The 16608-nt window shown below is 38.1% G+C and overlaps 2 protein-coding genes across 2 annotated transcripts in view; one reads left to right on the forward strand and one right to left on the reverse strand.

Annotated features, from left to right (window-relative positions):
- The window catches only part of LOC140233403 (uncharacterized), a 24232-nt gene extending 23166 nt beyond the window's left edge, over nucleotides 1-1066 (forward strand). Inside the window, exon 20 of the mRNA XM_072313510.1 lies at nucleotides 174-1066. Coding sequence (XP_072169611.1) covers nucleotides 174-445 — 272 coding nt within the window. The 3' untranslated portion in view covers nucleotides 446-1066. The remainder of the gene's footprint in view (nucleotides 1-173) is intronic.
- The window catches only part of LOC140233405 (solute carrier family 12 member 4-like), a 75058-nt gene continuing 59487 nt past the window's right edge, over nucleotides 1038-16608 (reverse strand). Inside the window, exons 22-25 of the mRNA XM_072313511.1 lie at nucleotides 10418-10525; nucleotides 9162-9457; nucleotides 8168-8301; nucleotides 1038-7372 (exon numbers count right to left, since the gene is read on the reverse strand). Coding sequence (XP_072169612.1) covers nucleotides 7281-7372; nucleotides 8168-8301; nucleotides 9162-9457; nucleotides 10418-10525 — 630 coding nt within the window. The 3' untranslated portion in view covers nucleotides 1038-7280. The remainder of the gene's footprint in view (nucleotides 7373-8167; nucleotides 8302-9161; nucleotides 9458-10417; nucleotides 10526-16608) is intronic.

Here is a 16608-nt window from a genome sequence, read left to right on the forward strand (position 1 = left end):
AAGTCAACAACAGGCTGCTTTTATCTATGCGGACCTATTTGGATGTATGGGTATTTACATATCGCAGTAAAACGTTCGTAGATGTATTTCCCGTCTTTCGCTAAAGTTTGGTGACGTTTGTGTGCTTTCGTCTCAATAAATGAATTCCTTTCATTACTTTCCCTCACCTACAGGCGACGACGCACCACGCATGTTTTACACAATCGAGACCGGCGTACAGCTTATCCTCCCGCCAAAACCAAAGCCCGATATCGAGGTGAAGGATCGCGATCGCGATCGTGATCGCTATCGAAACATCGTGCGTAGTCTGATCAACTCGGGGCACGAGGAAAGCCTGCTCCAACTCTTCCAGACGCAGCCAGCCGCACTCGGGCTGGGCCTGGCCCAACAGCGCCGCCTCAGCCGCTCTCTCGGCTTGCCGTTGCCTTCCCAGCCGACTTTTTAAGACTAAAATCCTCTAAAAAACAAAACAAAACAAAACAAAACGATCGACGCCATCGCATACCGATGTTGTTTTCCCCTTGGTAAAAACGTATAATGCTTTCTCTCTCATAAACAAACATATTATGAATCTCCCTAAAATCGGAAATTGCTGTTTCACACAACTATATGAAACTCTACAGGGTGTGTAATTGTGTGACATTCGAATCAGAAAGTCAGTTCGTTGTTCATTGCGTAACTTACTATTTATTTCAAACACCTCAGTCGATTTGAAGCAATACTGACATCCACGGGTGAACGGATCTTTAAACAATTTTCCAAGCAGATCAGTAATTTGTATAGTTCTGTCAATACTGAAGAAAATGAATGTATTGAATTTGTTTCCGAGTTGCAGCTACTTAAGGTTGGACTTCAGTTATAACGGAAATATAGTGTGCTGCCTTGATGTTGATAATAAAAAAAAAAAGCAAAGAAAAGAAGAAGTGTACTGCCAGATATATCTGAGCAATTAAGATAAATAGGGATTCACTTTTGACACACATCAAGCATCTCTGCAAAACACAATGACTCAAAAGAATTAAATACATGGACAACTCTTTGTTGATGAAAACAGAATAAATTACAAACACCGTTTTAATTCCAACAAATTTCACTTCAATTTTTTTTTTCGAACTTGTATGCGTGTGTGTGTTGTGATTTACGGGGTAGCTAGTCTGTAAACAGTCACAAACTCATTTCCTTTTGAAGTACAGCTATGAGACAGGTTCAAATTCACAGATATTGTTGCGAACCTGAGGAACATCAACGGAAAGGCCACAAAATATTAACTAGCTACAGGAAGGAAGTGTCAATGAACCTGGTGTTCCAGTCATTAACTCATTCTTTTTTTTTTTCCTTTTTTTTTAAAGACTGGTTCAAAGTCAAAGATCTTGTTGCGAACTTGAGGAAGATCGATGATAGCCCACGAAATACTGTATCAACAAGCTACAGGAAGTAAGTTTGAATGCAGTTTGCTCTTCTCTTTGAATGCCATTGCTACAATTTGCGATTACTTTTGGCTATGCTTTTAACTTTTGATGCCTATCTATTTCCTGCTTTTTGCATTAATTGGGGGGAAAAAAGTATAATTGAAACAGTATGACCAACAGCAAGAGCATATTGCATGATACCTACTAAAGTTCGCCATCTCGGTTCTGCAAAATGCTGCAATGTGCCTTTTAAATGTATAATTGAAACAGTATGACCAACAGCAAGAGCATATTGCATGATACCTACTAAAGTTCGCCATCTCGGTTCTGCAAAATGCTGAAATGTGCCTTTTACAGAGCTATCCTCGAGTGGAACACACGGCCAGCTAGTTATGTGTGGCAGGATTAAACTCTGCCATGGGACCCCATGAAACACAAATCTTACTGGCTGATATTATTGTAAATCTGTCTATGGCAGTTTGAGGTACTATACACCAGGGCTCCACACTAACTTTTATTTTTGGTGGCCCAAAGGCAAACATCCGACCTTTTTTGGTGGCCCGATCAGGCCACCACATTCGTCATTTCTGAAATTTTGGTGGCCCGACGTGCGTTTTTGGTGGCCCCGGGCCACTGGGCCACCGTTAGTGTCGAGCCCTGCTATACACAAATCTCATTTGTCACTTGGTTTGATAGTGCTGTGTACCTCACCACTATTTAATTTACTCCTGCCGTCAAGAGCGAGCAAGGTGCATGTTTTCATGGCACTCATATCAACATCTACACTGTGACTTGGCTGCAACCTTCTAGCCTGTTTGGTTTTAAACCTATGCATGATGTAACATACTGTGTTCATGATGGGATTAGTATCTCGCCCCTTTGGAAAACGATCATCAAACAAACACATCTTTAAAGCAGCCGTGCAGCTTGGAAAGTCACTACAAATCACATCAAAGCGAAGGTGCCCCTTTTGGCCACAGAGTGATTTCTCTGTATAGAACCTCATCACACTATTCCATGCATGTGCTTGTTTGTTTTCAACAACACTTGACCTGTACCACCACTTAAAAGAACAATCAAACAAATATGTTGTGGGTCTTTGAGAGTTTCAATCTAAACTTCTGCTGCTAAAAAAAGGAAAAAAATACAACATTTACAGCATGCCTTGCCCTCGCATATACTACCAGGTATGTCAATTTGCGTACCAGGTATTCTACTGCACACTGCAGTGTGTGGACAGCTTGGTAATTAGTTCTTGGCAAAGTGTTTTGATTTTTGTGACTTACTGCACAGCCAACACACATTTTACACCAGCCATGACAGGAAAAAACAGAATTTATGCACTCAAAATCACACACACTAAAAATCCTACAGGTAACACCATGCTATCTCAGTAAACAGCATAACTTTTTTGCATGTGTGTGCGTGTTTTTTGTTTTTTTTTAATTCACATATTAAATCTAAATCTTGAAATGCACTTCATTCATTGGCTTGCAGAGTAAAATATTTGCTTCACAGCATTGAGACCCAATATGTACACATCAATAAATTTGGAATTCCAAATAGAAAAATACATTTCAATCATTAGAATTTTACATTGAGTAGGATTTAAGTACCATAGCTTCTTTAAAACTGTCATATAAAAACACAAAAAACAATGGTCCAAGTACAGCCAGTATACATGGCCCCCTCTGAATTTGGTTTGTAATACTGAAAAAAAAAAACAGGTCAAACTTCACACTCAATTGAAATGAAATTCCAAAACCAGGGCCTTAATTCAAAGCATATCTAACAAACACACATATTCAAAACTTGAAATGTTCAAGCATTTGCCACTGAAACACTATGGTACATATGAAGCACGGCTGGAAGTACAGTAGGATTTATTTCTCAAAGACTATTTCCTCAGGATTTCAGCTTCATTTGCAACAAAAAAAAAACAAAATTTCATCAGTATAAAATTACTTGATGACCTCTATGTGATAAGTAAATTCAATTAACACATCAACTCAACTTTACAACCAACTGGTAAACAGCATGACCCTTACGGCTTACGGCTACACAGAGGTTGAATAGCGCAGACTTTTTTTCTGAAGGGGTACGCAGTATACACATGCAATATGCTATGTACTTCGTGAGGGGGCATAAAACCAACACAGAACAAAACTATTTTACTCACAAACCTCATAAAACATCACAAATACCACTTTTACTATGATAACAACCAATAAAATCTACATCAACCATTGCTTCTCTACTTTCACTCTATCCTAAGTACATTCTTCTTCACAGGTATGCAAGGTGCAAGTGAAATGGATTTCAACTGGCTGGAACACACTGAATCTTTCACTCTCCTCCTGAGAAATCCACAGAACAAAGCTCATGCTCCAAACAAAATAAAACTCTTGGAAAAAGAGCTATTTAGAACACATCAACTCAACTTTGCAACCAACGAAATCAAGCTGAAAAATGCTGAGAGCATAAAGACCTCACGAGCATTGTCTCACAGCACCTACAACAATCGGAGCTTAAAAAGTGCTGCGCTACCACCACCACAGCAATCAGCTTGGCAGCAGCTGCTTGGTCGTGATGTATTAGCTGCTGCTATTGCAGGCACAGTTTCCATGGTTTATGCGATAGTTGTAGGCATCACAGCAACTGTGGGACTTGGACATTTTGAGGCAGCTACCCACTTGTGGGCAAGAGCGACTCTAGAAACAATTTCCGACAACTGCACTGTGTAAACTGGCCCCAGGGGAAGCACACATCAAATGTATTAAAAAACAAACAAACAATAATTCAGCTATGACCTTTGATTCACGAGTCCTGAGCACAAAAATTAGCTGGATAATCACGGATTCATTTGCTGAACTGCACAATACCAAAGTTGACTTTGATTTTCCTCTCACATGCGTACTAGCCTCTAAGAACGTTATGAAGATAACATGAGCTCTCGAAACTGGTCTGTACATTCAAACCACTAATAAAGACTGACAATGAACTGAAAGCTAAATCTTTCACAAAAATCTGAAAAATAGAGTTATCTTCGTTATATCAATCACAGAATATAAAATATCTGCAGTATGAAACAATAACTTAAATGGCTACACCCACCCACACACACACACACATGTATACATATAAGTATATGATATGAACATACAGTATATCTAGAAGCAATAAATCAAAGATAATCTGAATGTGTAAAACAACTTAATGCCACAGCTAATACATGTCAAAATCATGTGATGCACTTCAATTAGTACAACACACTAGAGAGATGTGTGTGGCATCACCTCCAAAACCTGTTGCACATGTGCATGCACGTATTAAACCATTCAACCAACCAAGAATAATTGACTAAATATGCCACAGATGATGGTACAAAATTAAAAATAAAACAAACAAAATCCCAAATCTAGTAGGATAACAATCAAGAGTCTGGAGAACTACTCAGTACTATCATAATTCTCCCAAGACATATAGTTGGATCACAGTCAAGGAAGATCTTTATCATGCAGAAAAAAAAAACAACAAAAAAACAAAAAACAAGGAGAAAATACCAGGCACTACCTTGCATAGCATTCACTGATCTATTTGTGCACCTACAAAGCCTATCACTCTTTTGCTTTTATACTTCTACGTACTTAACACTTCAGCAACTTCAGGCAGTTGTTGCTAGAAAGAAAATTCTCACGAATTGCATACACATTTGAAGACAGATGCAAACACATTTCAGCATTCACAGTGCACAAAACACAATTTTGAGTGAACACGAACGCATAATGATCACTCAATGTTTGGAAACGAATAATCCAGAAGCACCATCATTTCATGCCATGAATTCTTTTGCACGAATTTCAAACAGACCACAGAAAAAAAAAAAGACATCTGATCAAAGTTAGGAAGAGAAGGAGCTGTCTTGACTTTAAATTGCTTATGACCTCAACATACTAATAGTTCTTTCTTTGTTCATAGAGCATTATGTGTATGCATCAGTTCACATATATATTCATATTTAATCATATCAAGGCTCAACATCAATGGTGGCCCGGGGGACACCAATTTTTAAGAAATTATGTTTCATTGGCCCAAATGGGCCACCAAAATTTTTCACATGTGTACATTGTTTTTACGCGTTTTTTTCATCCAGAACAGAAAAAATGACTTGCGGCTCAGTGCTTGATATCAAACTGCATGCATTTCGAGTAGGTGCCTCCGTGATCAGTGCTAGTCTTCTCGCTTCAAAATTCAAGTATATTTTTCGGCTTAATTTGGCAAAATCATTTTTACTATCATTATTTCTCAATCAAATAATTTTATTCATGTCATTTTCTTCATTTTCAGGGCCACCTAAAACTCAAATTGGATGATTTTGGTGATCCAAATGGGCCATGAAAGAAAAGATGTGTTAAGCCTTGCATGCTTGAACACACACATGCACTTGTTTTGTACACATTGCATTCGTAACCTGCAAACATGATTTGCTATTGGACGAACTGAACTGGAATCCGGTCACTGACTTTGTTTTTGGTTATAGGGCATAGTCATGTACTCTTGCTTAAATTCTTGCATGGACCATATGCACATGATATAACTACTGTAACACCAGAAATGTTCGCATGCATTCTAATTTCGCAAATTTTGTGACAGCCAAGCTTGTCTACAGTATATGCATTGAATGCCAGTGGCAATTCATGAAAATTTTATGCCACGAAAAAGGCCATCAGCTCCAATTTGCGAAAACTTCATGCCGCGAACATTTCTTGCTTTACAGTACTGTGGTGCATTTGAGATCCTGCAAAAACTGTTTATATACATCATAGTGAGAGAGAGAGAGAGACGGACAGACAGATGAACAAACACTTGTAGACATGCATACCTATACATCTACAACAAGTCTGCATTTTTCATGTCTCTTGTAAATCCTACCCTTTTTAGATGTGATTTCACCATTTGGAAAAAAAAAATAACACTTCCAGAAATGGTAGTCATGGTAAGAACGTCTCACTAGAAGGGCAGATGAGCTGTAGCATAAATAATTTTTTTTTTCTTAAATCTGTACTAACCCACAACTACACTCCTGATATCCTCTCAAGCTCAGAACTGATGGACGAAAGTTTAATAAGGAGATCTACTCATCTTCCTCTTGCATTCCTATTACACTTTATTCATTTCTATATTTTACAAAAATTTGAAGATCATCATTCTTTCATCAGTCATCACTTAGTAGGCTTTTTGTACAGCAAGGGATTTCACAATCAAAACAATGGAGAATGCCCCTGTAAACCCAAGCTGTTAACAGTTCAAGATGGCAGGAACTATAGAATGGAACAGAAAAGGTTGAATATCAAACATTTTTGAATGGTTACTTGGTTTTGAAAACAACAATACTGACAAAAATGTATTATCTTTTTCCTTGTTTACATTTGTGCATCTTCAAACAGAGATATCCTTTTACCTCCATTTTATGTCATGTCGAAATAGGTCAGTAATCACGCAATATCGTATTTATTTAATATCTTTTTAAAACATTCAGCTGACACGTAAATTTCAGCAGACTCATTGCAGATAGAAAACTGCCTAGAACACTTTGCACATCTAACGCTACAAGAGGAAACACGGAAACGACCCAACCCTTTGCTCCCTGCGATGCTCTCTCATTCCTCTCCTGCTCCCCAGGGTTTCAACCCAGCACACCGACAGAGAGAGAGAGATGCTTTGAGACTCCACGGGACAATCTGAAACTCCACAGGACACTGTAAGGACGATGAAGACGCATGGCATGGTATCTTTGGCATCATTAGAGAGGGCGGGGGGGAGAGACAGACGGACCATCGAGGGGGCAGGGTAGCGACGGGAGGGAAGCAATCACGAGTAGATGGTGATGACCTCACGTCCACCTCCCCTGACCATGAGGACGCGGTCAAGACCTTCGGTCAGGACTTCAAGGTACTCCATGTCTGTTGGCAATCGGTCAAGAAAATTTGTGGACAGGACAGAGAAGAGTTTCGGGAAAGAGATTCCCTAAAGAGGAACGTGCCATCACAGTTATTCTTCAAAATCAGTTGGGAAGCTTCTTTCTGGATTCCTCTTTGTTCAATATTTTTCAACTAGCATAATGCAACACTATCTAATGTTTTGATTCTGCAGAATTAAAAATAGGCAAAATTCAAGTTATGATGATGGTGCTGCTGCTAATGATAATATTTGACAATAATATTACACCAAGAGGTTCCTCAACAATGCTTGCAGTCCTCTCTTACAGAGTCATGCCACCTTTAATCCCCCTAGCCCAGCTAATCATTGTTTAAAGGAACTCTTTACTATTGGGAGCAGTGATTTAAGAAATGTTCCATTAATCATATTTGATGCATATGTGTATGTCAGTTGTATCACAAAAATCCAACCATATAAAAATTTCACCATAACGCCTAAAATATACGAAGATATCACTATTTTTCTCAATAAACCATTACTGAAAATGGTTCATTCTCAAAACAATCTTATTTAAAGAACTATTGTTCACATTTTGTATATCCAACAATACTTGACATTGATAAGACTGATTAACAAAGTAACATTAGTTGTTTCTATCCCTAACTCACATTTTTAGAACTATTCTGAAGCACGAAACTGGGTTCTTGATTCATCTAAACAAATTAGAAAGTAGACACCATAAATCTCTGCCACATTTTTAGCTACAGTGAAAAGGAGAGTGCCAAAGCACTCTGGCATAGCATGTGATCAAAGGATACAGTTCTGCTCTGCATAGGCATGTTTGGGCGGACCAGGGAGGTTGAGAATAACGAGGTGCGCGTCATGTGACTTCTCCACAATGACTTCATTGAGTCGAACAGCAGTGTGCATCCTACGCACATTGCCCATAGACCTACCAGAGAAATAAAGCAAAATGAATGAGTACATATGGCATTGGTCAATTACAGCCTATTTATTAACAGTCTGCTACAGTATCATACGAGCTCCTGACGGCTGTTATTTTGTGTGGCTGACCATTGGACTGTCTATACATTTTTTGCAGACCAGCATACAAATAGCTAAATAAAGATATACCTAAGGGTTGTTTGAAATTTTGATATAAAAGATATACCTGTGCATATGTAAGCCAGCCTAAAATTCAGCTCTTCACTGTTCTTGCTGAAAGAGCTCTGCACTCTAGAGCACACAGTATAATTAATACTTTATCATGGGATCTAACTGGTCAACAGAGGAGCTGTGTCTTAAATTACGCCTGCCACAATGAGCTATGAGCCAGGATTGTATGTTTTAGTGGGCACAGTCAACTTTCAATGTAATCTCGACAAGTTAAATTGCAAATTTTCCAGTACTAGATGCACATTGTGATCTCACCACCATGTCTCTCACAGCAGCCGATAGTTTTCAATATGAGGAGCTGGTGATGTGCTTTGAAATGTCCTAAAAAAAAAAAGGCACATGAACATCCAACCACATAACTAGATGCATGTAACATGCAATTTCCTTGACATGTCATGTCTTGTTTTATCTTCATGAAATATCCCACTGTTCTCTATCCCTCAAATGATCTGCACTGAAAAGTATATGCTGGAAGAATACATTATAATCTGTGAAGAGAGTCATGGAACCATCTTCACCAGTGTGTAGTGAGCAAAACGTATACGACTCATGCCACAGTGAATCTCATTTTAATTTGTTGCGCAGTACGACACTGCATATCAATAACACCAAAGCAGCATTCTGTGTTGCACTTACGGTTCTAGATGCATGAGACCCTTAAACTGCGACATGTCCGTTGCGCCTTTGCCGTTAGTCTTGGGCGGCACGTGGGTGTCCTCTTCCAGAATGACCAGTGGGCTGTCCACGGCGTCAGCGGCCTCTCCCTCCTTCTTCTCCTCCTCACCTTCTTCGCCTTCCTTCTTGACCACCTCGATGTCAAAGGGCGACTCCCTGGTGTGGAGGTCGAAGGACACGGACTTCCCGTTACTTCGCTTCTGCTTCGGAGAATTCATGCCTGAGCTCATGTGGTGGTGATCGAAGATGGCTTGTGCCTAGAGTTCATGTAAAAAGAAAGCAGCAATCAAATTACCTATGTACATGATATCTATCCATCTACACAGTGCACTCCCCTATATGACAAACACTGTAATGATGAAATTCCTGTTACAGCCAATCCATATATCCATCTATCTTTATATTCATCTATCTATCTATCTATCTATCTATCTGTCTATCTGTCTATCTATCTATCTCTCTATCTATCTATCTATCTATCTATCTTTCTATCTATCTACCTACTTTGTACCTACCTACCTATCTATCTATCTACACTATCATAATCACAAGTATGCATTTCAGTACACATTTTATGTACACTCTTGTGACATGACAAAAAACAAAACACAAACTTTCCTATTTTGGCCAGTCAAACGATTACTCTATTGCAAAACCAATTAAAGGAGCACATGCCCTAAAAAATTAATTCCACTCATCCACCCGAGAGTTCTGTGTAAAACTTGGCTTGGTAGTTTTGTTACTGAATGAAGTTTGAGCTCTGAAAGTATGTGACGGTGACTAAATGAGAAATGGTATTAACAGTTTAACTGCATTTGGCAAACATACACAGAGATCAAAGAGACCATGTATTGGCAACTGCTCCTCTTCTATACATAATGAATCCCTCATCATCAACACACATCTAGAACAAAATGCATTTGGGTATCATTCATAATAGATGTCAATTTTACCTGACAGTGACAGATATGATCTTTTAAGCAGATATATAGTTATCCACTTAGAAATGTTCCGCAACAATAAGATATGATTATTCAATCAGACATGGTTAATAACAACCAGACATGATTATTGAAAAAATGAACTGAAATTGAATAACAATTAGCTTTCTTAAAATTGTAAACTTCTATCAAATTCTATTAAACTCTATACATTTTTTTTTTCTTTTACATCTATTCCCCATCATGGTCTTGCTTTGATTCAAAGTTGAGACTGACCTCCATTCGGCTTTCCTTCTTGGACAGCTTCATCTGTTTCAGCATCTCGTTCCTCTGCTCCATCCTCAGCGTGCGTTCGTAGGTGTAGGCCGAGATGTCGCAGTCGTTCTAAATCATGGCAGGCACAGGAAACAGCCATGGAGAGAGGGAAAGACACATACAAAGTCCAACAAAGAGGTCAAGTCAACCTTCACTGCAATAAGCCAAGTTCATTGTTAGAAATGGTTCACAACTCCCCACGTGACCTCGAAACAACATGGACGTACTGTGATTTGAGCTCCGTAACTACGAGGTAAAATCCACCTGCATCGTTGTTTATGGCGTTGAATATTCGACCAAATTATGGACAATTGTAACAATTCTGACACTTCTTCAAGCTCGAGGTCATATTTTCTGAGAAACCGTTCGTATAGCCAGCAAAATCGCAACGCTGTTTCTACCATGTCCACAAAATCACGCAGCTACGCTACGGAAGAGTCTCTGACTCAACTCCGTACCACGTTTGACGGTTTCGCGCAACAAGTCTTGGATAAGTTGGACAAAATGAATGATGGAATGGCAGAGGTACATCGAGAGATCAAAACCATCAACGATACCCTTGCCGAACTCCAAAAGTCAGCGCAGGATTCAGCAGATAGGTAGACAGACATTGAGAACAAGAAGTTACCTCAGCTAGAGAAAGACAGGAAGAAAACGGAAAAGGATCTGTTTGATGCAATGACAGCAATGGAAATACACGACAGGAAACAAAATTTGCTGTTTTATGGGATTAAGGCCGAAACCCAGAATCCCACATCCAACCAGGCACTGCTGGATATTCGTGGCGCCATCAAGCAGCTTGGCTTCTCTGACGAAGAAACCTCCGCGATGCTTTTCGCGAACGTACATCGCCTGCCTCGCAAACCCCGACCAAATCTCACAGGACCCAGTGGAGATACCCCGAAGACCCCCGACCCGATTATCGCGCGATTCGTCTCGATGTTTGATAGGAACGCCGTTCTTCACGCTTTTGAGACCAGACATCGTTCGCCTGAGACCCGGCCATGCTTTAACGTGAAAACAGACCTCCCCCCAAAGCTCAAAGCCCGTCGCTACGAACTTGAATCCGCCGCATACAAGCTGAGAAAGGACCACGGAAAGTCTACACGAATCCGCTTGGTAGGAACCCAACTTATCCTGGAGTCACGCGATAAGGGCCAGAAAACAGCGCCATGGGACCATTACATTGAATAAGTGGTGAGAGATTTTCATTATTGATTACCAGGTAGTTGTCAAATTCACATCTAGTCTGAGTCTATTATGTGATATCATAGCTATTTTTCTCAGCACTCTGCTTGTTACATCAATCCGACGCCATTTTTTTTCTTTTGTGTGTAATTCAGACTAGCTTTTAGATTCAAATTATACAAGCTATAAATGTCACACTTCAAGTGAATTGAACAACAGGATAACTGCATCCGTATGATACTATAGGTAAATTTGATTTACATTGAAAGTTGCTGATATTCATGTAAAGTAGGCACATTTATTTTATTCTCTTAAAATAGCAGCATATAACACATGATATTTGTCGTAGTTGTTGCTTATAAATAAATGTAACAGCACAATATTCTGATACAGGTGGATTGAACCTCCTTTGTTGTTGTTGTTGTTTTTTTTAGCTCAATCAGTACCCGTTGAGGCCATGGTTTTGTGCGTTCGTATCGTGTCGGTAGCATTCTTTATTTCATTTTGTGAATCCCTGTGCTGTACAAATTTTGAGTTTGTACCTGGAGTTTTACCTCGTACACAGGGTGACGATATGACAATGTTCCACTCCCTCTATTCTTTAGTGATAGCAATTTACTTTGCAATGTATGAATCCTTCTCACTGGTAAATGACCGGGTACCATTTCTCGCACCTGTTATACGATATGTAAATGTCATGCGCCGTAACCAAATTTCATGTATTCACATTAAGCCCGAGTCACCCGAGCAACCTACCTTCCTCTTCATCAGCATTCGATTACGTAACACTGATTGTAAGCAAGCATTGATATTACTCATGCACACTGAGTACTTGTTGATAGTGTTCTTTGCTATTCGTGAATTGCGTGGTAGTCATGGAGATGGAATTCTCTACACTTTTGCAATCCGTTGTGTTGATTCCCCGATAGTTCATCATAATGGATAGTCTTCCAATGCAGTCACTGTCAAACGATGATTTTGTAGAAGCAGTTCTTGCCAGTAATTATACTACGTCTCACAAAACAAATGAGGTGTATTTTCAGTCTGATGTTATTCATCGTTTACATGAGCAAATGCCTGACTTACATTTAATATATGACGAAAATGATGCAGCTGTACCTCATATAACCACTGAATATGTTTTACCACAACAGCTGGTACACCGCGAAACTTTTTCTTCACGTAATAGTTTTTCTGTAATGCATCATAATGTGAGAAGTTTAAGTAAAAATTTTGATCAATTAAAATTACTTTTAAATCTTTCATCAGTTACTTTTTCAGTTATTGGTCTTTGCGAAACTTGGTTGCATGATCCGCTTCATTCGCTGGTATGTATCGACGGCTACACTTTAGTTTCAAAGGATAGAACACGTAAGCATGGTGGTGGTGTGGCCTTGTTTGTTAAAGATGATGTCAAGTTTAATGTTATGGAAACATTTTGCCAAGTTTCTGATATGATTGAATGTGTCTTTATAGAAATTGTTATACCGAATGCGAAAAACCTTATAGTTGGAGAAATTTACAGGCCACCAAATAGTAATTTTAACGATTTTGTCGGTGTACTGCAAACTATACTTGACTCTCCCTCTCTTATGAACAGGCATTGTATATTGATGGGAGACTTTAATGTTAATTTATTTTGTTATAATGAAAAGCCCCAGTGTCAGGAATTCTTAGATACAATGATGTACAATTCATTTATACCTTGTATCACGAAACCAACAAGGGTTTCTGATACAACTTCGTCACTAATTGACAACATATTTACAAATTTATCTCACGTTGCTGATCAAGGAATCATTGTTTCTGATATATCGGATCACTTCCTATATTTGTGACGTTACACGATATTTTTGAAAAAGGTAAAACAAATTATAATAAAAAGGGATTTCGAGTAATGTCACAACAACGTATAGAAAGTTTTAAAATGAGTCTTGATCATACCGACTGGTCTGCTGTTTATAATATGAACGACGCTGATATAGCGTTTGATATATTCAATGAAATTGTTTTGCGTTTATATGATGCTCATTTCCCAGTTTCATCGATCAAATTGAATTATAAAAAAATCCCAAGAAGTCCTTGGATCACCAAATCAATTTTGAGATCTATAAATCGTAAAAACAATTTATTTTATAGATATAAGTCTAGTGGTACAGAAGAAGCAAAACGTAAATACTCAGCTTACCGAAATACTTTGACTTCTGTGCTACGTAAAGCAAAAAAAGATTATTTTCCTGCACAATTTCAAATCCATAAAAATGATATCAAGTCTACTTGGAAAGTTATAAATGATGTATTAAAAAAGAATGATGGAAGAAACTGGGAATTGATAAAATAATACAAAATGGAACGATAATTGATGACTCCCATGGTATTGCTGAAGCATTCAACACGTATTTTGTGAATATTGGGTCAAATTTGGCCAGAAATATTCCTTTAACGGAAAAAACATTTCATTCATTTCTTGTGAATCCCAATCCTAGTTCTATATTTTTCACGCCCGTAGATGCATTGGATGTCATTGATATTGTAAATAATTTTAAAGCTAAACAAAGCTCAGGTTATGATGGTATTGCAATGTTTCTTCTTAAACAAATCATTTATGAAGTAGCCGCACCTTTGACCCATGTATTCAATTTGTCTGTAACAACTGGTGTTTTTCCTAGTAAAATGAAAGTTGCCAAGATTATTCCTGTTTTTAAGAAAGGCAGACAGGACGACCTGGGCAATTATAGACCTATATCTCTTTTATCATCATTCTCCAAAGTACTTGAAAAAGTTGTCTACTCCCGAACTATCAAGTTTTTAAATGACCATGATATCTTAGTAGACACTCAATTTGGTTTTCGCAAAAAACATTCGACCTCTCACGCTGTTAGATAAAGTTGTTCAAGCTATCGAAGCTAAATCTCACACTGTTGGAGTTTTTCTGGACCACTCCAAGGCGTTCGACACAATTGATCATGAAATATTACTGTACAAACTGTCTCATTACGGGATTCGTGGCAGCGCCTTGGAGTGGTTCAGAGATTACCTCACAAATCGATCACAATTTGTACACATTAATGATTCTGATTCAAGCACAGCAAATATAACGTGTGGTGTTCCACAAGGCTCCCTTTTGGGACCACTTCTTTTTATTGTGTACATAAATGATTTGCCAAGGTCGTCAGCACTCCTTTCTTTCCTCTTGTTTGCGGACGATTCAAGTCTTTTTTTGACGCACAAAAATCCTACTGAGTTACTTGATATGCTTAACTCTGAGTTGAATCACGTCAATGATTGGATTCAAAGTAACAAATTATCCCTAAATCTAAACAAAACTAATTTTATGGTGTTTAGTAATACAATCACTTGTTTACCTGGCTCAATTTCAATCACAGGAGTAAACTTACAACAGACAAATTCAGTTAAATTTCTTGGTCTTTTAATTGATTGTAAATTATCTTGGCAGGAACAAACAAATCATTTATGTAAGTTATTATCAAGAAATTTGGGTGTTATACAGAAGCTTAAGCATGTTTTCCCCACATATATATTACGTACCTTATATTCGACTTTGTTATTGCCGTATCTTCATTATAGCATACTGGCCTGGGGGAATTGTTCCAAAATACGCCTGGAGTCTATCTTTAGAATACAAAAGCGAGCTGTAAGGATTATCAATTGTACCAATTATTTAGCACCGACAAGCCCTCTGTTCAAAAGTAATAACCTCTTAAAGATTTTTGATATATATTCTTACTCCCTTGGGATATTTATGTACCAGTTAACTAAAGACGAATTACCTTATGCTTTCACTCCCATGTTTGTAAAAAATAAAGTTATACATTCCTACCCTACAAGACAGGAAAATTCATTTCACTTTTCTCCCGTGAGAACTGCATTTGCTCTTAAAACAATAGTACATACAGGTCCAACATTCTGGAATAGCCTTGACTCCGACATTACTGAATCGTTGTCATTGAATTGTTTTAAACGTAAACTAAAAAAATCCCTTGTGCAGGCTTATATCTAATAATACAACATGCAATTTTATTTGAACTCCCTCTTCTTTATCAGATTCGTTGTTTATCATATGTATTCCATGTTTGCCTTTTGTTTTTTTGTTTTTACTGAGTCCTTTATGTCAAGGCTATTCCTGAATTAATGAATCATTATGTATCATGTGCGTTTTTGCGCATTCTTACAGTTACGTAACTGTGTTGCTCGGGTGACAAGGAGTCTTATAAACGCGTTACAGGTGGCTACTTTGTATTTCGCTATGCTTTCGTATATTTTATTCCTTTCTTTTGCTCTTTTTGCTCTCTTTTCTTTTACGTCCCTTTCCTTCCTTTCATAGTTTTCGTTTCTAGGTTGTTTAAGAAGACCAACACTTTCATATATACAGGGACCCATACATTACAAGCTTTGCTTTTTAGTAGGTCCCCACATTTCATGTTTGTTAAATTGTCTTCTCTTGTATTTTTTGTAATTTACGACGCTATGTTCGATCTTATGTTCAATCGATCGTATCATGTTTGATGTTTTGAAATGTGGAACAATAAAATCAAATCAATCAAAATCAAATCAAATCAAACAATGACCTTGAACCATAGGACTTTTTTTTTAAAATAAAAAAAAAGCCAGAGTTCAGTCTTTTGGAGTGATATTTCAATGCTGCTGTCCACAGTACATACTGGGAAGCAATGGAATGCAAGAATTTACTTTTAAGGAGGTGTCTTCCTGAAAATAATCTTTTACAAAAAATTCATTTATATATATATAGGAGGTCAGGTGTGTAAATGAGACATGAACACACTCTTAATCTGCTGCCTAGGAACTTCCTGTCTTTCTAATGTCAATTACTTGTGGGCAAATTTCTCCAGGTGTCTGTCACTGTCAGAACACTAAAGACAATGCTTACTCTTTAATGACAGGAAATTTCCATTGGGAAAGGCTTTGAGGTTTACACATTTCTC

This window comes from Diadema setosum, chromosome 9 (genome assembly GCF_964275005.1).
Source record: "Diadema setosum chromosome 9, eeDiaSeto1, whole genome shotgun sequence".
Lineage (NCBI taxonomy): Eukaryota > Metazoa > Echinodermata > Echinoidea > Diadematoida > Diadematidae > Diadema > Diadema setosum.